Raw genomic sequence first — 25,281 nt, forward strand, 5'->3', positions numbered from 1 at the left:
TGTTTAGACTTAATGGTTATGGTGAATTATTCATTTTGTTTCATTGATTTGCAACACAGCTCGCCATGACAGAGTTGACAGTGCTGGTTGACTGATAAGTATGTCTAGTCTGTCTGAAGATTGCGAACTGGCGAACTGGGAGAAGAAGATAGAATAGAATGTGAATAAATAAATACATTTTAACTCTAATTTTAAAAGATATATTAATCTGATCCTATAAACAAATAAGAAAAAAAGGTTCTTAACCTCAAAATAAGAAAATACAATCAACAAACTAATCTACAACTTATGTTTGCCTGGTTAGTTGTTGGTTAAGAGACCAGACCAGTGGGTCTGGTGGAATGTTTTATCCCTGTAAGATATTACACTCATTAGAGTTGGGCTGCAACCCATGTTTGTGTCAGGAGACAGGTGGATGCTAAGGTCACTTCCTCTGGCAGCTGTGGCAGGCATCACAGGGCAGGCGTTGATGGGTGGTGGCATTGCCTCCTGTTGCATCAGTAATAATGAACAGTGACAAGCTCTGCACGGCCACAATAAATCACAAACCACACAGGAGATCCTGTGGACCCGGCCAGGGAGGATGTCTGCTGCATGGAAGCAGTGCTTGACAAACACTAGCTTACTCGCTGTGGGCAGACCATCCCCATCACTCACCTATTGTTGACAAACTATACGCTGCCTATCCTTCCTGATTAGCATGTGTAGCCGTCGCTTGGGGTTTTGAGTTTCTTTCTTGCTGCTCTACATATACTGTAACTTAGAAAAAAAAGCCTTTTTTTTCATTTTTTTAGAATTAAAGTGCAGACTCCAGAGATGTGGAGGTTTGCAGGGTAATATTTTCACGAGCTTTATTCAAGGAAGCATATTGAGGCAGGAAAAGATATTGCACAAAATTGACCACAGAATAATGTGAAAGTGGATCTATCTCTATTTTTTGCCACATCCATTTGCTGTTACCTCTTCTGGAGTGACACTGGTCCTGTTTGATACCCGTTCACTGTGTTCTGCTGTGCTGCAGAATCCCTCTTCTCATTTGCATTCCCTTAAAGCTCGCTTCCATTAACTTTTCTCCCTTTCTTTTTGTCCCTTTCCCCTTTCTTCTGTTTCTTCAAATAAGACTTTTTTTTCCTCCTGGGTGGCTCTATTGGATGGAGCCTTATTCCCTATTGACTACACAGCCCATCCCTGCTCTCCCTAAGTCAGTAATCAAACACATTGGCTCTAATACACAGGCCATTACAAGAGCTCTGATGTTCCATCTGCACAGAGACGGCACAATGGTGTCATTATATAAACAGCCCTGCTGCTGCAGCCAGTGAGATACTAGCAGGCCAGAGCTCCGGCCTGAACTGACCCACCTCAGTAAATGGAGAAATGTTCAGATGATCTAACCTTAATGTATTTGTGCATTTGTTGCAAGCTTTGTAACATCATGCATCATGAATGACAACTTTAGTGTTAACTTTACAGTAGTTCTAGTAGTGTTTTTAAGATGGTCTGCAGGAATAACAGCTAATGCTGTTGTCTTTACTAGCAACAGAAGCCCCTATAAAAGGACTAAGGAAATTAGAAAAATAACATTTTATTGTAAAACAGTGTTTCAATGTATGTTTTATATTTTATGACATACAAGAGCAAACATGTCCTTTACAATTTATCATTCTGCCTCATACCTGTGATCATAGTAAAACTCTGCATAATCTGATCAACTTCCTGGTGGGACATATTTAAAAATTCTGTAACTAAAACTTCCACATAGAGATTTTGGCTAGCGTTTAAAGACATCAAAAAATAAAACATGACAGTCATACCTCTGAATCCCACGAGGCAGGTTTGACACTAAAAACACAACCTCCCACACAGCAAAACTCAGCTGCAGATGGTGACGGTAATGATATTTCATAGTGAGTCTTCGAAATTTTGAAAGAAAAGTAGCATAATTATATATTCACTTTTGCCAGTGATTACATTCATATGGAGGTGAAGAAGTAATTAATGTATTCTATTTCATCCTCATTTATTCTTACACCTCCTTGTATTACGCCGTCTTGCCTAACTCGAGAGAGTAGAAAAGCATATCAGGTGTGACAAAGCCTCAATGTCGATGAGACAGAGGGGGAATTACTCAGAGGGCCCCAGGCAGAGCACAAGTTTCTGTCATTCACATTTCCACAGCCTCATCATGCTCCACACAATTCTACATCTGTGGCTGATCACGCAACCCTTCATCTGATCTACATGTCGCCCAAACACAGTTGGTACCGAATTTACCAGTTGTTTAAAAAAAGGAGAAAAAAAATCTGTTTTCAGTTTATTCCAATTTAAATGCAGGTGTTTTTGAAGTAAAAATGTAACTTGATTACAAATATTTAACACATCACTTTCGTCACTTTCTAATTTGTAAATCAATGAGAACCGTTCATCTTTCAACGCCTGACTGTGTTGGTTGCTAGGAGGCAATCCTTCCTTTCATAGCATGGGTTTTGCTACTGCGCTATCTGTAGTTGAAGCCTCTAAGGCAAACTCTAATGACACGGGAAACGCTGTCATTAGAGTTGTGAGATGCTAAAAATGATTGTGATAATTTATTTAAAAAATAAAAAAAATGGTATTTTACTGATCTGTGTACTGCTTCAAATTGCTCCACATGAATACAATTTGTTTTACGAGAATCAGTGAGTTATTTGATCATTATTGAAATGATATTCAAATAGGCATCATTACAAAGGTTATTGACAGAATATACTGTATAAAGGATTTTTACAAGTCCACATTTAAACTCTTTACTTCCATTTTCTTTTATTTCAGACAGGCCAATGTTCTTAAGCCCCTTTCCACTTATCTTTTGATCGATTGTAAAAGCGTCATTTAATTATGATTGTAATGTTTTTAGGCAAAATCAAAAAACCTGTGCCGCTTTCTAGGACATAGTTTCTGTAGAGCAGCACAAGTTAATTCCCCCTTTGAGTTGTGGCAAGGATTGTTGGCAAGTTGTAAGCCTGCCGCACCTTCCCATCATCCATCGATTTACATGCTTTCCTGCTTGCTCACAGCCCCAACCTAACATTACCTGAGAGGAAAACAAAGACGTACATGGATCTAGTCATCTAAAAATGGATGCTTTGGAATGGAGTGGAGCAAGGAGCTTGTGGCCTGCCTCTTAAAAAAACTACATCATAGCTACTGGCTTTTTCCAACAATGTTTTTTATCTGCTCCTGATTCTCAATGATTTAAGTAAAGAAAAATTTAGAAATGCAATTTTAAGCATAATTTCCTCTTTTTATGTCCTTCATCATGAGAAAAATACCACAAGAACATGTCAAAAAAATACAATTTTCCTCTGAGTGGATCTTTAAAAACCTCTTTGTTAAGCATAGAAATTATGTTAGGGGTGAGGCTATGTTGGTATGACGTCGAGTTAGAAAGCGCTGTGCATAAAAGCACTGGTGACATGCTATTCTTGATGAGAATGTCTGCTAAAGCAAAAGGATCCTAATGATCTGGGTGATTATCGTAATGATCCAATAGAAAAGGATAATGAGGTTATTTGCTTTGGATCAAGGCAGCTTGTAAATGAATGGCTAAATAAGCAGGGTTCGGCATTGGAAACAAGATGAGAAAGCTGAAAGCTTAAGCGTAATTCTGCTACCATTCTATTAAGATGACCACATACCTGCTTTTTTTGTTGATGCAACTGAGTTGTACTCACTGGCCTGTCCCCCCACTTGCTTCATGACCCTTCCAATATTATATCCTCCCACACTGTGATAGATGGTTTCATTAGGACACAAAGCTCTCTGTTAGAAGAGACACCGTGATGATAATAATAGTAGATGTGATAGGTGCCAAAGGTTAGCCTTTGGCTTCAGGCGTCCAACATCCTCCAGTGGGAGAGCACACAAGACACCCATCTTCCAGCCCCTGAAGACTCCCAACCCTTTTCCACCCAGAAGCAACTGAGTCATACACACAAGAAATACCTTCTCCTTTGACCTCACTTCAGGTTTTTTTTTTAATCATTCCTTTCCTTTTTTGCATCTATTTTCCTCACACATAGTTATACTCTTGGTGTTTTTTCAGTGCTTCTCCAGCTCCTTGTTTGTTAGCTACACAGACTGCATGTGAGCTCTCCCTCTCCCATTCATCTCTATCTCCATATTCCTTTGTTTTGACATCTCTTTTTGTCTTCTTCGTCACTTTGGCCTTCCACGATTCCTTTCTTCCTTTGTTTCTTCACTTTGTTCCCCTGCTTCCTACCACAAGAAAATTAAATCTTATGTAATACCATCTAGCGCTTTGCAACAAAATAGAATCAGTTTGTCCATTATGTACTCCCCAGCTCTCATGTCCTGGATTTTATCCTTAGAGATGCAGAAAGCATCAGTGAGCTTCAGTCAAGCTGGAAAGCCCGGACAACAACAGACAGAAAAAAGCTAAGGCATTATATACACTTTGGGCTAAAAACAAGCTGCTAATAAAAATAAAACAAACATTTATTGACATAAAATCACTTACTGAGCTAGAATTGTTTTCCGAGCGTAATTAGAAAAGCAAAATCAGGTCGTAAAGGGGCGTAATAGGAAAAGAAAAGCTGCATCACAGAATGAGGCTTAAACAGAATGACGATGCATTTCTGTTGCTATTAAACAGCCTCTTTTCTTTGCCACCTTTTTCCTTCCTTTTGAATGTGCTTTCCTGTCAGCTGCTGGCCATGGGGAACGGTCACAAGCAAACACAATTAAGGAACAAGCTGCATTATTGTACAGGTTGTGTGTGCTGACCATATCTGAGGAATAAATGCTGATGTAAAGAACAGCTGCTGCAGTGTCCTTTGTTCTGCTTTACTTATTTGTCCTTCTTTGCTGTTCGCCGTCTGCATCTCTCCCTTCCTCTCCTGCTTGTACTCCACAACCGCCAACTTACTAATCCATGGACCGACACCCAGGCGGGTCGGTAACTGTGTGCTGGCATTGCCAATGGGGAGGAGGTTAAATATCAGAAAAGGTCATGTAGAGGAGGGGCTGCAGAGGTTGGGGAAAAGCCAGATCAAGGACGATGATAAAGGGTGGGTGGGGAGCCATTCCACACATGAAAACTCACAATTTTTGCTAACTGGGAAATATTTCTAAGCTGCAACTAAGGAAAAAAAAATTACAAAGATGAAAAATTCATAACTCATAGTTAAACATCATAACATTGTATTTTTCGTAGTTTCATATTTTCTGTTGTTTTCATAGACAAAACACTCTAAATTATTTCCACTATCCAGCAACTTTAAACTGATTATGTTTGAATTATTAAAGCAGCTGAGTGAGATTTTCTGTCTTGGCTCCGAAGGTAGGCATGAAATATATAAAACTTGATTTTTGCAATATTTATTTTTGTAGTGCACGTAACGCTCCGAAAGTTTAAAAAGCACTTACAGGCAAAACACAAGGTCAAGAGATCAAAATATGAAGCTAAAACTATTAAACAGGATAATGACTCCAACTGATCTTCTTAAAGAAAATGTAAGGTTCCTTTGTTTTTAACGTTTTTTAACAGCTGTACTTAAACATATAAAAGTTGTTTCATCTTCTCATATATTTTTTCATTTGAACATATTATTAAGGGTTTTCTTTAAATTTCCAGAATAATTTGAAATGCAAAAATATAATTAAAAAAGGGGTACATTTTATATTTTAAAGTTTTTGTATGATTACTATTTTTCTGAGTGTATAACATATTTTATACATTGGAATATTGAATAATCTACATTTTCTAAAAACCTATAATTGCTCAAATAACAAAACACAATATGTCCTCTCAAACATGACAGTTCAAGTATTTAAACCCAACAAATACAATGTGTTTTATGTAGTATTATAACTGTAAATCTACAGTGTAAAAATAGGACGAGACTGCATCATCGTATTTACATTTTTCAGTATTTTGTTTCATCAAAATTCTTTTTAAAAAACAGTTTCATTTCAGGTATAAAAAATAGCACATTGATTTTATATAACCTTTTAAAAACTGTGGACAAATGTATTGTTAAATACTCCCTTTACAAAATAAAGTAGCAGAACAATGGATCACTTACACTCTCAGTTGCAGACCAATCTGTCTATTTCAGCGGCAACATCAGCAGGAAGATTATTAGCTAAAACAATACCTTCCATACTGCCGTCTTTCTTCCAGCCCCTGCAGGCGGTGCTGTCAAAGAATCAGAGCTTTAGTTTCAGTCTATGATTTATGTCATCAGGCAAATGAGAAGTGTAAGCCCTACAGCGCTGTTTACAGACTTTCCACTTTTCTCAGACTCTATTCTTAAGTGTGCATGTGCCTTTAAAGCACTCACAGAGAAAAAAAAACCCACATGCATTTCTTACATGAATAAATCTGTTAACAGCTGTCTAACATATGTACCATGTCTGATTCAATCAAGTGTCCAAACTTTCCTGATTGATGAGGCGGTAGTGTCGGCAGCTATTTCAGTACTGTGCAAAACAAAATGGCTTCATTTTTGTCTGATGATAATTTCAGTCTGTCACCACAAGGGGAAACTCACTTTTCCCCCCACTTTACTTCTTTCTACCTAATGTGGATAATGCCATAGCATTAGCAAAAAAACCTACCCTTGCATAATGCTGAGTTTTTAACACCAAAGGACAAATAAAAGCAGAATAAATTTCCTCCCATGGAGAAAAAAACTCAAAAGGAGAACTGCTTTATTTTTACGGTTGCAGTCATGTTCAAATTTTTATGATTCACTCACCCATGTTCTATTTCTGACCTCTGTGCCTGCAGGATCACCCCTGGGGGAGGGTGTGAGCATAGGAAAGTGCCACCCCACTCACCTGTGCCTGCTGACAGCCTCTAAGCCGAAGCATCTTGTGCTCAACCTCAAACATGGCTCTGGCAGTCTGGATCCTCCTCACCTGTGCCGTGGCTTTCAGCAACATTTCTCCATCATCACAGGGTAGGTACTGCAGTTCAACACCGCACATTATGTGTAGCTATGGCTCTGCACAGGCAGTGAAAAGCGTGTTTTTTCTTCATCCAGGATTAAGATGCTACAATAGTCTTGGTTTATATCTACAGCGGTATCTGCAGAGGAGTCTGTTATGTTTGCTGTTTTGACTGCATTTTCAGTTTATTCAAAATGAGGATTTTAAACCAGTTATGATCTACACATTTTCTAATATGTTGGCAGCGAGTGGCTTGCTGGACGTGCTAGAAATGCTACATCTGATTAAACAAGTGTCTCTTGTAGCAGAGAAAGTGAGAGTGTTAGCGAGGTGGAAAGTGCATGTGAGAATGTCAATAGAATTTCATGTCATCTTGATTTCAGTTGTAGCGTGGTAGGAGAATGGGGGGGGGGGGGGGTGTCTGTGCATGTAATGGTGCCATATGTGTGACCTCCTTGAATGTGCCATGCATCAAAAGATATTACATTTTGCGTCTGTGTCGGTGTTGGCCGGTGTAAATTCAGCAGTGGGTGACCTGGTTGGGCTAAAGTGATGCTGGAGGGTGTGTGTGTCTGAGCTGGAGGATGTGCACGAGGGAAGGAGCATGGATTACTGAAGGAGGGGTTGTTGGGTGTCCTGTTAGTGGCCTACCACATGGATAGGAGCACACCATCTGCTGTAAGCTATCAGTCTGCTCGGTGCCAACAAGCTTCTGACAACTAATAGGAGGAGGAGCTTCATTGGGACCCAGTCACCACAGGGAGGAACTAGTGTTGAGATGTTTAGTTAAAAAATATGCAACCAAGAGGTTATAAAAAAACACATATTGGAATGATTTGAAGAAGCATTTCTAATTTGCATGTTTTTCCATCCTGAATTGTTTTTTTATCGTTGGCTTTTATTTCATTCCACACATTTGCCCTCTGGCTTTATGTTGCTTTTTGTTTGCATGTATGTGGGTGGGCTTGTTTATATGAAAAGAAGCCTCCAAATATCTTTTTAGCCTGGCACTCTGGGACTTTTATTAATACATTAATAATCAATTGACTTGCATCCGTTCTTCGCCCCAAATCATAAGCACAACATTCCTCCGCTGGACGAAGTAGAAGAAAAAAAACACTTCTTTCTTTATATTCTTTCACTTAAGCTTTCCCTTTTTTATTTAGATGAAACCTCATGCAAACCCACTGTGTTTAGCTGCTCATAATGATGCCAGTAATAATTTGGCAGAAATTGCTTCCCCTCTATTGTACTGTGACCAGAGAAGCAGAAGAAAAAAGAATAAAAAATAGAACAAGGGATGTACGTCCTAACGGAGAAAAAGCAGAGTTTTGATGTGATGAGAGCTTTGGAAGTCTGTCTCAAACTAATCAAAGCCCGCTTAAAAATGTACATGAGCATCCCACATGGCTTAACTGTCTAATGTGTGCTTTGCTCGCCCTCACAGTGCTGACTAATCTCCCACCTTTTAACCTCACTCTGCTCTTGGCTCCACATTTTAATATTTACCCAAATTCCAACACATTTATTCTCCTCGTTAAACAGCTCTTTATCGCAAATGGTCTTAACCAGCATGAGCTCTGAACACATTCTTTGTTTCATAATCCTCATCTCAAATGGGGAATACACAGTATATCCCTACAATTCACTGGATAATTTGTTAGGATTTTTTTAAAATGCAACAAAAACATAAACGTAAAAAACTATGAATTATAAATGTCCACACTTATGTATGTGAATAGAGAATGCTGTGTACAGAATCGACATCCCCTCCACCTTCGTGGGGGGTTGGGTCACAGACATACTGATGTGCATACCTTGACAAACTTAATACCCCACTGATTCCACACAAAGCTTGTGAATGAAGCCTCTTCAGACTCGCTGCTGCTGATCTGAAAGTCCATTAGGCTTGCTTAATGTGGCAAGGATTGCAGGCAGCTGCGCTGTACGTGATGAAGCCCTGACACAGAAACTTCATTTAGCAAAGTGAAAGCATTTGTGTGCATGTGTGTTAACATTTTTGTGCAGCAGTGGTGGCAGCAAAACTATTAAAATTCTATTTGTAGGTCTTTAATTTTATGGTTTCGGAATGTGTAAGTATTCTCAAGACTGCATGCACAATGTGCACTTGAATGCATATGAATATGTGCATGGGAGACAGTGAGTGTGCAGGTTTCGGTGTTTACATGTTCAGGTGTGAGTTGTGTGTGTACTGTGCCACTCACATGGATGCCAGTGCCAGCTGACAGGCTGAATCTGTTCTCATCTCCACTGTATTTAAGCCTTTGCTCTTGGATCAGTCGTGTGGAAAAGGCCCCTGGCCCTTAAGTGAACAGGCAGACATTTTTATCTGTCTGCTCCTCCGCTCTCCTGCCTTTTTTTTCTGCTATGCCTGTTCCCCTGAACAAGAGCAGTTATTTTAGGATGGAGGTCTAGCTGTTTTACACATCTTCTCAACAAAGTGCCTCATCTCTCGACTGCCCTTGGATGGTGACAGTTTGTCTGAATACAGACTTATTTCAGTATGTTATTTTGCTCTCTACAAGCCAGGGATGGGCTGTTATTTTTTTTCTTTACTCAAAGGGCCTCGTGAAGAATTAACTGTATCTGTGCGAGTCTGCTAAGCCAAGGATGTAATGCGGATTCCTGATTATATTACACACCCATGCTTTGTGAACTTATAGTTTTACTGCTTTTTGATATTTGAAAAAACTGAAGGTATTTATGTTGACTGAGAAGGCAAATTATTGGGCTATGTTTGCAATCTGCAGTCATTTTAAATATTACATTTAGCAATTTCCTGTAAGTTTTGTTATTTAATTCTTACCACAACCAAGTGGTATATCTTTGCCACTTATATCTTTGCAAGTTTTTACTGCTATTTATGGTTTCTACTTGCAAAACACGTGGCCGTTGAAAGCACATTGCAAGTTAAGCCAGGTTAAGTTTTTACCAATCAGGGACTCAGATTTGGTTTGACGAATGGATAACATCCCTTTTAATTCATGGAAGTGCCAACCTTTTTGAAAATTGATCATAGAGGAGAAATAATAATTGCCGGTATTATATTGCACCAAGTCTTTCATTTATCGAATCGAGCTGTGAAAGAAAAAGCCTGGAGCAAGATTAACTAAATTTTGCACTGCTTCAACAAGCTTCAACTCCAAGCCTCTTCCAACTGTAGCGGGTGGACATGCGCTGGTAAACCATAGTAACAGAAGCCCCCCCTCCCGCTTTTTTAGTGTGAACACTATAGGAACATGCAAAACGGCAGTCTCTGAGCATGCCATCCCATGCCTGGTGTAAAGTAGAGAAATTTGTCAATTTTACCAGTGACAACCCCCTAATGTCGACTGATGTGCCTCTGTTCCTAAAAGGGCACTTATAACGCGTGAACAAATATTGTTTTGTCATGAGATCCCTGTTATTAGAGTAACAAATAGTAACCTGACATTGAACAGAAACTACCTTCCTCAGACATTCTGCTTCTGCTAGATTTCATAGTTACACACCACATATGTCCACCACCCTTTGGCATTTCCAGTGTTTTGTGTAAATGTTGCATTTCATTATTCAAAAACATGTTGGCTCTGAACATAATCCAAACAGCGATTCTTGTTGCCACCATGCTGTAATTGGAAAAACAGTTGAGTAATATATGAAAGTAATATCCTGTAGACAGGGTTGTTATAAGCTGTCGACTCCCTGTTTTCTTCTCATTGCTTCTACCTGCTGCACCTGCTGGTGCTAACATTGGGCTGATTTATTATTTCTAATTAATCCTACATGGTGCCTTTATTGTTATGATCAGGATCAGTTATGTTTGATTCAAATCTCATCGAGTATTGAACTCATATAGGAATATAAAAAAGTATATAGGTTTTGACTTAAAAAGTGGTACACTGCATCGTTGTATTAAAGTTCCATTCCGATCATCTTTTGATCCATTGTAAAAGTGCTCCCAGTGGCCTTTTAATTATGATGATGCCATTTTTAGGCAAATCAAGAAACCTGTCTGGTTTGCTAGGACACATTTCCTTTGGAGCGGCAGGAGTTCATTAGAAATTCTCCTCTGAGTTTTGGGTGGAACTGTTTTGCAGAGTGAGTCTGCTCCCATTCCCTATCATCCCTTCGTTAACAAACTCTTTTGCTAGCTTACAGCATCTCACAACTCCAACCTCACATTATCAGTGCAACTAAAATAGCGAGCAGTATTGGAGCTATCCAGCCGTTTTTAGCCAGATGCCTGCTTGGGTGAGAAAAACAAAGACATCCTGTCACGGTCTTAGCTGCTTTTGAGTTGTTCTTTTGCTGGCTGCTTTACTTCTGAATAGGTGCATCTGGTTTTATTTGGCTAATAATGTCACAGGTATTTAGGGAGCCCTCAAAATGTCACTGGTGTTGAAATGTTCTGTTGGATTCTGGTGTCATGCATTCAAGTCCCTGTGATTAGAGCATCTTGTTGACTCACCTTCCTGCATTTGGGTCCTTGGTGTTTGCCATCATTCATGAATGGATCTACGGTACTTGTGTGCAAGTGGATGCATCAGAATGGAGTGGAACAGGGAGCTTGTAGCCCACTGATTGTAGCTCCTACATCACAGCTACAGCCTTTTTCTAACAACTTTTTTTTTAATCTGACTCTGATTCACAGCAATTTGAATGAAGAAATATTTAAATACAATTTAAAGCTTGTACATGTCCTCCATCATAAAAACAATGCCTTAAGAACATGTTAAAACACCAATAACACAATTTTCATCATTGTGGGATACTAATGGGTGACTTTGATGTAGAATAAAATTGGATTATATTTACCAAAAACACATTTTTAAAAATGTTTTTTTTCCAATCAGAAATTATGTGTTTTTGAAGTTAACTAATCATTATATTTAGCTCCAACTACTGTACTCTCTGACAATTTGCAATCAAGTGTTAGATATATATAGTTTCTTTTTACTATTAATACGTGACCATTTTTGCGTGTATTTTTACTTTTTCTACATCTCTGAGTTCTGGTGGGTGACTACCGTAGACATAAATAATGTTAGTACCAGCAACTCCTCCTCTTTGCTGGCTTTTTCTCTTGTGGCCCCTCCTCCCATTAACTATTCATCCAACTTTGTTTTTGTCTCATGTTTTTTTTTAGTCTTCCCAAGCCACCCTACTTGAGATTAACCCCACTGCCTTATCCCATGATCTGTTTTCCTTCCCTTACCCTGAGCCCACCATCTGTTAAGAGAACGCATTTCTTGTCATAGCCATTCTTCCCTCACTCTCCTTTCTCTTCTCTTTCTTTCTTCCCTCGTCCCTCTTTTGCTGCCCCCCCCCTCCAAGCCCCCAGTGCATGGGGTTGCTGTGCTCTTCAAAGCCCTTGGCTGCGAGCTGTAGATCACAGAGAGGCCTGTGTGAGTGAAAGGTTAATGGATGGCCTTTGAACATATATTGGGAATAGGGGGTGGGTGGGCAGAAGGAAAGGGAGGCCAAGGTGGAGCGGTGGTGTTTGTTCTCAAACCCCCCTTTGAAGATGACGCAGGTCACTCTCATGTGTCTGCACTTGTCATACAGGGGTTGTGTCGTTTTGTCGATTCATTTGTTCACAGCTGTGTTTGTGTATGTGCTAGTGCCTGTTTTTTTATGTTTGTGAATGTATGTGGGCTGGGGCATGCTAGCTTGTGTACATTGATTTGTGTAGCACAAACATCCTGCTAAAGAAAAGACTGGTGACCATGGTGCTGTTGCGGCCTTGTGATGGCTGGCCCTTTTTCTCTCAGGGATGTGTTGTGTAGCTTTGAGGTTTTGCAATCATAAAAGGCTGTATGTGAGCGTACTAAAGACTCCTGGTTGGAGTACGTGTGCATAAGTGCCAATGTGTGGTAAGTGACCCACATGCCTCTAAATATGTGTAGTAGCTTTTTATATTTTTTGTGGTCTGTGGATTGATTACTGGCAGCAGCTAAGACCAGCAGCCAAGGGCAAGCAGAGAACAGCAGAGAGGAAAATGCAGAGAGAAAAATAATGGGATCAGGAAAGAAAGATAGGAAAACTGGTACTGAGGGGTTGAGATGAGATGACATGCAGTCATGGAAGAGCAGAAAACAGGAAGGAAAGGTAAGGGAGAGATTTCATGGGTGTAATAAATTCAATGAGGGATTAAGGGATAGTGCAGAGGTGAAGAAGACAATACACAAAGTTCATCATACTGGAAGTGAAATAGATAACATGCAAGTGTTACACCAATTCAGCAGGGTTTCACATGCAAACAGGTTTTTAATTTTCCAGAAATGTAAAAAGAAAAGCTCCTCATAGACTTCATATTCTGGCAGCAGGTCAGTCAGCTCATGCGCAGAAACAATACTAGCAGACGCACGCTGTTTACATGTCTACAGCTTTTTAATTAGAGTATGTGAAGGTTAACTGTTTGTTTTTTTTTAAGGACCAACAGGACCTTGCTTTGACATTCATCTTTTTGAATGTCTGTTGATGCAACCCTCAACTTTTTCAAATGCATGCGCATGTCTCTGACAGCTGTCCCGCCCTCTCTCCTGCGCCGCTTCTGCCACTGACTTTTTCCTATAACAATCTTGTCAGTCTCCCACCATACTCTTCACTTTCTTCTCTGTGTTACTCTGCCTTGGCTCTATTCTTTTTCCACCCCTTTGGCGGTATCCTTGCAGCACCTGCAATTTTACTCCACCATGGTGTTTACATGAATTTCAAAGCCTAGATCTGACTCACTGTCTGCTGGGCTGCATGAGAGCACACAATACAGTTGTGCTGGACCTGCAGCAGTGCTTCTCTCCCCCGGGACAGGGAGAACAATTTATGCTGGATGAGGATCCTACTTTTAGACAGGCTGACTTTTATTTTGGGACTCTGCAGTTACTCACCATTTGGGCCATTTATTGCATAACTGGGGGCCAGGGTTAGCCATGAAGTGGTTCGACAAAACGAGCACGTCTTATCTGGTCTTTCTACTCAAATGTGTGTCTCTGTGTCTGAGTGTGTGATCATCTCAATGGCCATTTATTGCCCAATTTAATCTCTGTATTTCTCCGACTAGTTCCTAACAGGGCAAAGTTTTGTGCCAAGGTGCTTCTTGGGGTTGTATCCAAAAGAAGAAAGATTATTCCGAATGGTTGATCTGCTGTAAATAAGAACACATCCAGGGAGCTGAGCAGTAATTCAACTTAGTTAAAGACCAGGTCTGTCTTTAGAGTCTGTCTGCACTGAGTCTGTAACATTTCTTTCTGCTTCCTTTATGTTGGTAGCATTCAGCCTTCTTAAAGAACTTCCTCTTTTCTTGTGTTTTGCTGTACTTTTGTTTGAAGGCTTCGATCTTTCTTTGATGCTACTTTTTCCATTTCATTCCTCTCAGCGCCTATAACTCAGCTCCATCAGAGTGTCTGTGTGTCATTTTGGAGCCGTTTTGTGCTCTGACCTTAAAGCGAGGCTGGTGTCTCCCCATACAATCACTCCTCATCTTTTCTCCTGTCTCCCTGTAGCAGACAGGCGGAGGAGTCAGAACGGTTCAGAAAGGGTTCTCGCTTTGTAATCAGCGCTCCATCCTTCCATCCATACGCTCAAATGGACACACCGTCCCACAAGCTCACACAGCCTGAAAACTCGAAACGGTCATGTTAGGCCGTTGTGTTTGTCTCAAAGTGTCACTCTGTCACAACTTCTCAGCTTGAAGGCTGCCTAAATGTGACATTTCTGGCCGAATAGCCTCAGCTTGTCTGTGGTGACAGGCCACGCTCCAGCGAGTCATTACGCTAACTTGCAGTGCTAAATGAGTTGCTAAGATGCAGCGTTGGGCTGATAAAGTGTGTGAAGTTGTTCAGAATGATCTTAAGCTAAGGAGAATTTCCCATCTCTGAGACCTCCTAGTTTTGTCCAGTGACTGTAAAATTGCTTCTTTATCCCGATCAGCTATTTAGAAACCCTAAAGAGGACATTACTTTTGCCTGCAGTGTCACTGATGAGAGCACATGCAAAGATCAGCTGGAAATCTTTAATTTTCTGCTTCTATGTACATGAAAAAGAAGATAATTAGCTATTATCGCTAATGTCTTTAGCTAACTGCCTTTTAAAGATCGTGATTTAACAAAAACCCGCTCTTTAGCCATTTGACCAACAAATCTTGGCTAAAACTGTTTCTGGCACTGTGGTTATGTGCTGTGTTAATTGTTGGAATCAAGAGGCTGCTGCTGGAATAAACACAAGGGCTAAAAGGCGCCGATCACAATTTGGCCCCCCAAAAAAATTTTTCTGACCGTTAACAAGTCGACCACCAGCCCACACAGCTCCACAAAGCATAATCTCCTTTTTGAAACACGATTGTAACGTCTCTGCCAACGTGCAAGGCCAGAGATGGCGGAAGGCCTTTCGCCTAGTGACTGAGAAAACACAAACCAGAGCTTCAGTTAAAAGTCAAAATGTCAGAGTTGATAAAGTCGAGGTTTTCCGATGTTTAATTGCACATTAATGATGGAAAATATTATTTTAAGGAAAGATCGACTTTATCAGTTTTCAATGTGAAATATTATCTTTTCTTCTCCACACTGACCTTCCGTGTCAGTAAACATATGTAGGCTCTTTCAAGTTTTTAACATTTTGTAATGTTGTCTGAAGCAAAATTGATGTACGGTATTTTTTCTCCTCAGTCTGCAAATATTTCTCAGACAGTGACAGAAAAATCTTTGTAGTTGAGTGCAAACTTGAAAGAAAAGAGGACTGGAGTAAGTTTGAACAAATAAATGACCCTCAGACCATGAGAGGCAACATTTTCTGAGGGGTTGAGAAAGGCTGGAGAGCCTGGGTGCAGTTTTTTGTGTGCTTAAGGATAATTCGGCAGTGAACATTAACACATTCGTAGCTTCCTTTCAGTCAGACGGCAGCCTCCTCCTGTTTGTATGGCACAGCACAGTGACACACGCAGACATATGCGGAGAGAATGCCTTTTTTAGAGCACAGAATCCCACACTGGGGAAAATATTTTAAAATAAAAAAGCATACACACTAAAAACGCTGCCAGGAAAATAGGAGAGAAAGCCAGGAAGCCATGTTGAAGTCTTGGAGGCAGAAAGCTGGAACAGAACCCGAACCCATTGAAGCACCTCTGCAGAGACCTGCAAACAACTGTGCAGTGACACCTCTCATGGAGCCTGTTCTAATAAGAATAAAGAGGAAAACGTTCAAAGGAAATGAGCGCTAAGTTTGTGGAATACTTTCTAAATTCAAGCTTTTGTTCTGCCAAAATCACTTTAAACAAAGCACTCAGTGACAGATTAAAAAAACAAATATGTAAAATGGATATTTCCGTCTTTTTTTTTATTCAAGAAACAAAACAAAACAAAAAGCTTTTGCTTTTCATTTATTAAAAATAATTTAATTAGCCTAAAGTGTAACTAAAACCTTGAAGTGGGTCAGGATTTTTTTTTTACCTGCATAATGATGATTTTTTCTGTTCTCTGAATTTCTCTTTCTCCATACAAATAGCAGCTTTTGAGATGTGTTGAGTATCCACCTACATTTGTGTGTTACATGCATGTGCACAAATCCAGTAATAATAGAGAAAGAATGAGTGAGCAAAAACTAGTCTAGCTTGTGAGAAATAATGTTCTTGTCTAATGGTCCGAGCATCTATCCATCTTCAGGCTTTAATTACTGTGCGAGGATAATGAGTCAAATCCAATCAGTTCTGTCTCTTGCTCTTAATTTCGGATAGAGCTTTTATTTTGAAACCTGCCACTTCAGCCCCACGCGCCAGCTGCCCTAAATTGCCACCATGCTCCTGTCAGTTGTGTGCTTTTTTGTGTGAGAGACCTCTGACTCCTACAAACAACTCTATATATGCAAATCAGCATGCATAATTACAGGATTCGGTTGGCTTGTATCATTATCTGCCGATGTGCCTTTGCTGAGTATGTTTTGCGGATGGCAGATATTAACACAGTTTTATATCAAGGGAGATGAGTCATAGTCTCACAGTGAGGGGATTACATCCACCTAGACATATGGCTGCTGCTGAGAAAGACACTTCGTCATTCAGCTGTTATGACTCTGACAGGCAAAACTAAATGGCCAGTTTGTGCGTGTGTGTGTGGGGTGTGTGTATATGTGTGTGTGAGCTGCTTAAAGAGACACTGAAACCTTAATGGATTCCTGCAGAGTGAAGGACAATCGTAGCCCATGGCCAGTCCAAGCTTATCCTCTGCTCATCTCATCTCATCTCATCTCAGCTCAGAGCCAGCCGTGGCTCCAGTTAGGCCTTGGGCCATCTGGCTGACACTCACCATATATTCACATGTACATGCACATGCACACACACATATGCACGCACACACACACACACACACACACACTGTACATTCACTGAATAGCTTGGTTCTATGCCTGTTTGTGAATGTGCCATTTAGAAATGTCTGCATAAATGTAAGTTACAGCTGCCTGCATTTACACTGTGAAATCCACCTCAGCCCTGAAACTTGTCAGAAAGCGTGTACAGGTGTGAAATGTGTGGGTGTTAAACACAATGGGATGTGGCAGAGGCAGAGAACTGAAGGAGTGCCAGAGAAATGCTAGTTATCATATCTGCTGCCAACATTTAAGTGTTGTCTCTTAAAAATGGATGGACCCCAATTATTGCAAAATGTATGCTTTAACAGTTGGGCCAAAAACAGCCAAGCATAATATTTTAAGGTTCAGACGACTATATATTTGAATAAACCCTCATAAAGAAGAACTTAGTATTAAATTGAAAATTAACAAATGCTTCCTTCTCTCTTTAATGTACACAGATATGCATATGTTAATTTAGATTGGGGAAGAGGTAGAGTGGTTCACCTCTTATTGGAACATTTCATGTTCAGTTCCAGCCTTGCCTTTCCATGTGTCAAAGTGTCCTTGTCCTTGGTCAAGACACGACCCCACATTGCCCCTTATGGTTATAGGTTGGTGCCAGTGTTTGGCAGCGGCATCGCCATCACTGTGTGAATGTGTGTGTGCATGGGTGGATGAGACTGTAAAGCATTTTGGGCCTTCTAGGAAAGTATTAAATTGCTTTATAAGTATATATTTCTATTTAAGGAACATTGTCATGTTTCAAAGAGACTGTGGTGGAGTGGTCAACCTCTGATTGTCTTTGCTTGTCCATGTGTCAGAGTGTCTTTTGGCAAGACACTGAACCCCATATTTCTCCTGGTGGCCTATAGGTCCCTGCATTGCAGCCCCGCCACCATCAGTGTGCGTGGGTAAATGGTACGTGTGAGTCTGAACCACTTTGGGGTTTATTGAACACAAAAGAGCACCATATCAGTACACACAATGTTGGTGTCCATGTCAGAAGGCACAGAGAGTTTGCCACAAAAAACAGGGATGATTCCTTAAAGAATAGATTTACAGAATTGCCTTTTGTGCAGTTATTCAGGTTTTAACAGAACTCTTAAATTCTTGAGAGTGCTATTTCATTTTTTGTTCATTAGAATTTTAAAATGTATATATTGACCAGTAGAAATTGGAATCAACTGATTCACACTTGAAACTTTACATCTATTCTTACTGTTTCCATTCATCCATTCATTTTCTTCCACTCATTAGGGACTGGGTTATGGGGGAAGCAGTCTAAGCAAAAATGACCATCCTTTCTCCATTTGTGCTACCGGTCTAAACCAGTTTGAGTATTTTTAGAGCAAACGCTAGATGGTTAGCATGGGCTGCATGGTTAGCATGTATTGCATCAAGAATCAAAGTAATTGATAAAGCACTTTATCATAAAAGTCACATAAACTTACAAAAGTGTGCAAATTTGCTGGATTTTTGGAAAACAAGAATCTTCCTAGTGCTGTCATTAATCTAAATAATAAAGAAATAATTGCTTTTTCATACTTTAGTTGTGCAGCAGCCCTAACAGCTAAAACATTTCATCATGTACATTTAAAAATGTTTTGTCATTTTTCAGTTTGATAAACAAAGAAAAAACATGAGGGAGGCAAAAGTTGTTGATAGTGTTTAACTTAAAACAATTGAGGACGTTCTTCAGAGAAGTGGGGAAGCTCTGCAAAGTAGCTTACCAGTTCTGACACAGTGTGAAGTTAGGATTCCGCTTCATCTTCTTATTGAAAAAGGCTATTGAATCTCATCTTCTTGTTAGGAAAACTTTTCACCAATCAGTTTGTGCATGGCATCATTTGTCACGCTGCATGCTTCTATTTTTGAAGGGCTTCGCTTAAGCCAGTCTCCATTGCTTTTATACCTAAAATCTTTAACTTTGCATGGGGAGAGAGTGATGCAGATGAATACCTACATGCTGCCTTGGATAAACCCTAAGTGTGATCACTCCTGGTGGTGCCCTTCACTTTCACTCTCCTATTGGCTCATTGCATAGTTGTAATTGCTGGCCAGCTGTATACTGCTGTGCATTTACACCGCAGGGTAGTTAAGAGAACAAGGCCACAAACTGCTCCAATGCATTGTAATCCCACTGTGACACCACAATTTTGTATGCGTTTATGCTTGTACTGCCACCATGTGTGTGCTTGACAGTGAACAGGCGCTCTCATCTGCCCACTTTTTTAGTGCATGTGCTAATTTGCAGGGTTTGGAGTTTGTGTGTGGACCTGTTTGTCTGTCCTCGCCTGCTGTTTGCTTCTCCATGTGCTTTAATTAGTATGCGATTTTGCATCAAGGCCTTTGTGAATTGGCAGTGGCACTGCATGTTGGCGAAGCATAAAAGATCTGAAGTCTTTCTGCGCTAGTCATTCAGTCATAATGACACTATCCCACACAACTTCACTATAGTCCCTGCTGCATAAATGTCGGCTATTTAGAAATGCGAGCAAGTCCAGTGTCTGTGAATCATGTTGCACCGTTTTATGTTTGAAATGACTGACACTGACATTGACGTAGATGGAAGATACTCCTGAATGGACAGAGCCTGAAACTTAAGAAGACCTTATTGAGTGCAGGAAAGGAAAACCGGTCCTATGCTGTGGGTTAAAGCACTAATAGGGCTTGGAGGGTGGGGAGGAATTACTAATTGCCTGTGTTTGCTACAAAGCTTTGTATTACGCAAGCAAACATAGTTTATCCGGCAATTTTATATAGCAATGACCTTTTTGCATTTGACAGTAAAGTCCCTGCTTCCTTGGTGTGTGCTATACATTCATTTCAGTACTTTGGACAGTTCCACACCTATCACTCTTTGAAGAAGCTCCAAATCCAGGGCTGCCATTTCCTCAATGAAAATTCAGGACCACGGACAGCAGCTCTCACAGTCGCTTGCATGAGACTAAAAACAGGTTGTCCTTCAACATCATTTCCACGTGTCTTTACTCCAGCCTGCTTCTGTGCACGCAGACATTTTAATATATTTTTTATGTCTGCTTGAATATAAGATCAGCTGGAAACGTATGCAGTTACAGAGAGAGCTGGAGAGACAAGTGTCCCTCTTAGCACCTCTTTGCGGCCCTTTTTCATGCCTCTCAGTCTGGCTCAGCGATTAACCCCAAGTACCCCACTGTCCCTACTGACCCTTCTCCTCACAGAGCCTCAGCGGTGCATTGACATTCCTCTCAGAGTGCTGATTTATAGTGGTGCATATGCAAATGCCTTTATACTGGAAGAAAGACTTTGCAAGGAAACAAATTCCCACTACATTTTCTCTTTTTTACATACTTTATTTAGATATATCCCTCGCTTTTTTTAACTATTAGTTCACTTATTTGTAAAGATGAGTTAAATAGTATGTTTGTGTGTAGAGGTTTTTTAACTTGTGCAACTCTCACAGTATGTTACACAAGTGGAGCATTTTACTGGAGAAGCTTGTTTTACTGTAAATCATTGATATCAATGTGGGATTCCTGATGCTGTAATGCAAAAAGTAAAAGAGGGTATTGCATCAAGTGCACTAAAACTCAGTTCTCAGCAACAACATATAAATAATTTCCAATAGGCCTTTGCTGGATGGCAAAAGGAACCACTCTCTTTTTTTATAAATATATCTGTATGTAATATTTAGAGTCAAATTGAATAATAATTGTACTGTCCTCCACCTATTAAGGTCTATTGAATAATCAATAGCTTTGCTTGTCTTTTTTTCTTATTTAGCTTTGGGCCGCTCAATGATGCCTTTTGGCTTGATGCGCCGGGAACTGGCATGCGAAGGCTACCCAATTGAGCTGCGCTGCCCTGGAAGCGATGTCATCATGATCGAAACAGCCAACTATGGCCGCACCGATGACAAGATCTGCGACGCCGACCCCTTTCAGATGGAGAATGTGCAGTGCTACCAGCCAGACGCCTTCAAGATAATGTCGCAGAGGTAACTATTGATCTGTTTTGGATCTTAGGGATGTGTTTGTGCAGAGTCAGAGCCTCCTATTGGCAAAGGAAATGAGATACTCGTTCACAGCATAATCCTTCAGAATTTCCAGCTTTTTTCTTGCTGTGATGCATTGTTTAGCCTCCCACTGTTGTGTTTTCTGATGTAAATCCGATTCCTTAAGCAAGCACATGCTGAATGAGGTTTTTTCCTCTTAAATGTTTAAGAGCTGATTTTGCCAATGCATAATGCCACTTCATTTTAGTGAGACATTTTTGTCCATGATAGTGTTAGTGCACAAGGTTTTTATGTACTTGCACGAGTGAGCGAATGCAAATGCTGGAGGATTGTTGCTGAAGAGTTTGTAAGGCTTCCTACTGTTGCACTCAGTGGTCGTGCTCAGCATCTTCCTCCACTGAGCTCAGATCAATGGGATCCTTCTACCAGCTATCCATCACACGTGTAATGGAAGCTCAGGGTACTTGCTTGGGGAGAAAGCAAGAGAGGGAGGGAAGCAGGAAAGCAGTGGGGGAGTGGGGGGAGTATTGAGGGGGCAAAGAAAGGAAAAAAGACTTCTAGAAATGATGGGATGATAGAGTGAGTACAGATTTGAAATGCGAAGGGGAAAAAGCCTGCACAGGGGAAAAATACTCAAAGCTGGATAGAAAAGGATTTTATGTTGTGAAAGACAGAGTGCATGCGGATGAGTCTCTTTTCCTGTGTGTGTATGTGGTACCTAGGGTGTGTAAACATAAGAGGGCATACAGCAATTCCTTTTAGATGTTGGAGTAATGTGCATATCAATGTTTTCCAAGTGTGTGTAGAGTATTTGCCTTACCACCACCCCCCACCGCCCTTTCTTGTTCTCTCACCTCTAATTGCTCTCACTCACAATCCCCCAGGAGAGCAACTTTTTACGTCACTCTGCCTCCCTATGCCTCTTCCCTCCCTCCATCCGTCCTCTCTATCCTTGATCCTTCTCCTTTTCCCCCATTCTCCCTCCCTGCCAGTTTCCCACCTCCCCTCGGGTGCAGCTGTCACATGATCTAGTGTAGTGTGAAATTACTCCCTTCCCTACCGTTCTCTCTGTCTTTCAGTGCCTCAAGATGTTTTTTTATAACCACTCCTCTTTGTCTTTCTTACCACATCACTTATCATTTTATATCTTTGTCTTCTCCCTCTTTTCACCCCTGTCTGTATCATCTTGCAGGTGTAATAATCGCACTCAGTGTGTGGTGGTTGCAGGGTCAGACGTGTTCCCAGACCCCTGCCCGGGAACCTACAAGTATTTGGAGATCCAGTATGAGTGTGTCCCCTACAGTGAGTACTAATACCCCTTCATCTCTTTCCACCTCCCCTCCCCTTCTCACCCCATTCACCACCCCTCCCATACCTCCTTCTAACCTGACCTGAACCTCTTACCCCCTCTTTAACACCCCCAAATTCTCCAAAATCAGCAATACACTTACAAATACACAAAGAACAAAAATAAGATTGACAATCATTTCCACCTTCTCTCTCTGTCTCTTTGCTACACTGACACACACGCATACAACCGCAGAGCACTAAACCTTTTTTCTCCATCGACAGAGTGACGCACCAGTTGCTGAGGGGGATTTTCACAAGAGGGAAGATGCTTCCCAAACGTGGGGCCCGATAAGCACTTTGTGCACACCCACTGAAAGCATGGGGTCAGCCCTTATTGGCAGTCACAGCAGTGTAACACACACTGCCCCGCACTAATGCACTGATTAACTCAGGGCCATGCTATTGCCTTTATCTGCTCCCAAACACCTTTGCTGTCCCTCTGATTCCAATAAAAATTAAAATTGGGCGCTGTGAGACTTTTAGGCAGGGGGTGCTGTGTGTACGCCACACTTCACAATGGGAAAGTTAACACAAACGGCAAAAGCTTATTTTTTAGCACATGACATGCAGCGTCACACTTTTTAAAGTCCCCATGGTAACGGCTGACTTCCCTCTCGCCTACATTGCTTGAAATTCTCTGGCAGGTGTGACTTGCACACATGCCTGCACCTTCAAAGAGACACAACTTCAAAAAGAGGACAGGCATTTGGTCATCTCTGTCTCTGGTTCTTCCTCTGAGCAAGCATCCACACACAAGCAGCAGCACCCTCGTGGGGCGGATACAGCATGAGGGATATAGTTTTGTGTTGATCCTCACTCATGTGAAAATCCTCCCTCAGTCACCCCCTTCCTCACTTTCATGTATTATTACTCTCAGCAGTGATCCTATCACTGTGCAGGACTGCCTGGCTGGAGGGGAGCAGCAGTGGCTCTCCTTTCTACCAGGCAGAGGTGGGGTGCAAGACAGGATGGAGGGTTACATGTTTCTGTTTGGATGATAAAGCAAAACCATAGGTTTTTCATGGGGGGTGTGGAGGTAGTTTAATTTATAAGGGTGGGGTATGGGATGATTGTTTCCCCTTTTTTCCTCAGATGCAGATGCTGTGGCGAGCCACAGGACTAAGACGGCTCCAAACTTCCTTCCCTCTCTACCTTTCTCCTCCTCGCTTTCTGCAGTCACTTTGCATTTTATCTGTCACGGTCAGCGTTGCCTTTTTTCTTCCCTTTCTTTTTCTGCCCCCCCATCTTTTTTTTTGCTTCCTTCTCTCTACTATGATTCCAAGTCCAAAATTTTCATCCACCGTCCTCTTACTCCTATTCTTTCTTTTTCCTTTTTCCCCCCATCAATGTGCCAGAAAATCTTCTGTCCATTAAATTCTGTTTCTTCTCTTATCTCTGTTGGTTTTATTACTTATTTATTTATTTTACAGGTGGGGCGAATCTTCAAATGCAACCATTCAGGGGACTTCCAAACCCTTCTTTCCATCTCTGCACTTACTCTACACAGTACATTTGTAGACTCAGTTTACTTTTTCAGAGACTTTGTTGAGCAAGATTGCATCCCCAGTCAGAGATAGGAAATTGGGTTTTTTTATGTAAGAGATTATTTCTTAGCGTGAATATTTTCCTCACAGCTCTCTAAATAGCAAATGTCTTGTACCGTTTTTTTTTCTGTCTTCCAGGCGATGTTAACAGCGGTCACATTGACCCTCTTCAGTGGCACTCTCGTTAGTCTTCGAGCTGGTCCTGTGCTCTTGCCTGATATTCTGTTTTTTTTATTGACCATTGAGGGTCAAGGTAGTGCTTAGCAGTACCTGTCTCCATTTCCCTGTGAATGTAACTGTGGCTTAGTTCCCTTTTACACAAGTGGGCTTGTTCACTCCTTCTCAAGCAATCATGAAGGTCATCAAATGCCAACTTAAATTTATATTCAAATTTTTTTCTTTAAATTGGGTTTATTGTGTTTGAGAAAAAAGGTGCAACACTCTGTGCTGGGAAGCCCAGTCTGTTTGAGGTCACAATAGAAACTTCTAAACCTGGACTTTTTTTTTATTAGAAAACAGGTAGATTATGTATATTATCAGTTCACACTGCTGACTCCTCTTTACTTTTGCAGTTGTCTGGCAAACAAAGTTGGACCTGACACATTAAGACTTGAGCAGGAGCTATTATCCTAAAACCTACTCACCATCACACCGTACGCCACTCAAGTCGGCCACTTTTAATTACCAGGAGAGGCAGTGCTTCACTCTTTTCAGTTTTGCCTCAACAGAGATTTGTCAAGATTAATTGAATTTGCTGCTGCTAATCGCTCTGGTAATGCCCCATCGTTCATGTCTGACTGGGATTCTTAGGCACTTGGGTATCATCCAAGTGCGACACGTGTTTTTTGTCGGTTGTCTCAACACAAAGGTAAATGTTGAAGAAATGATCATGTAAAGGTATGTCACAGCAGATAAGATGGTGTGTTGGTGAGATGATGGCTGCGTGTGTTTTTGCATTTGACAAGGCTCTCTATATGAGTGGCACCTGTGTCACACAGACGTCATGTTGCCAGTCACCTGAATCAGCAAGGTGACAGCCAAGCTGACACACACACACAGCTCTGCTGGCTGAGCAGAGACGAGGGTCCAGAG

The 25,281-nt window shown here is 40.9% G+C and overlaps 1 protein-coding gene across 3 annotated transcripts in view; it reads left to right on the forward strand.

Moving 5' to 3' along the window:
• The window catches only part of adgrl1 (adhesion G protein-coupled receptor L1), a 97,620-nt gene that overhangs the window by 33,035 nt on the left and 39,304 nt on the right, over positions 1 to 25,281 (forward strand). For all 3 annotated transcript variants that reach the window (XM_020705243.2, XM_020705244.2, XM_011478090.3), the window contains 3 exons: positions 6,794 to 6,965; positions 21,064 to 21,277; positions 22,488 to 22,597. In XM_020705243.2, the coding sequence (XP_020560902.1) occupies positions 6,896 to 6,965; positions 21,064 to 21,277; positions 22,488 to 22,597 (394 nt within the window). In that variant the 5' untranslated portion in view covers positions 6,794 to 6,895. The remainder of the gene's footprint in view (positions 1 to 6,793; positions 6,966 to 21,063; positions 21,278 to 22,487; positions 22,598 to 25,281) is intronic.

Source organism: Oryzias latipes, chromosome 8, assembly GCF_002234675.1.
Source record: "Oryzias latipes chromosome 8, ASM223467v1".
NCBI classification, from domain to species: Eukaryota; Metazoa; Chordata; class Actinopteri; order Beloniformes; family Adrianichthyidae; genus Oryzias; species Oryzias latipes.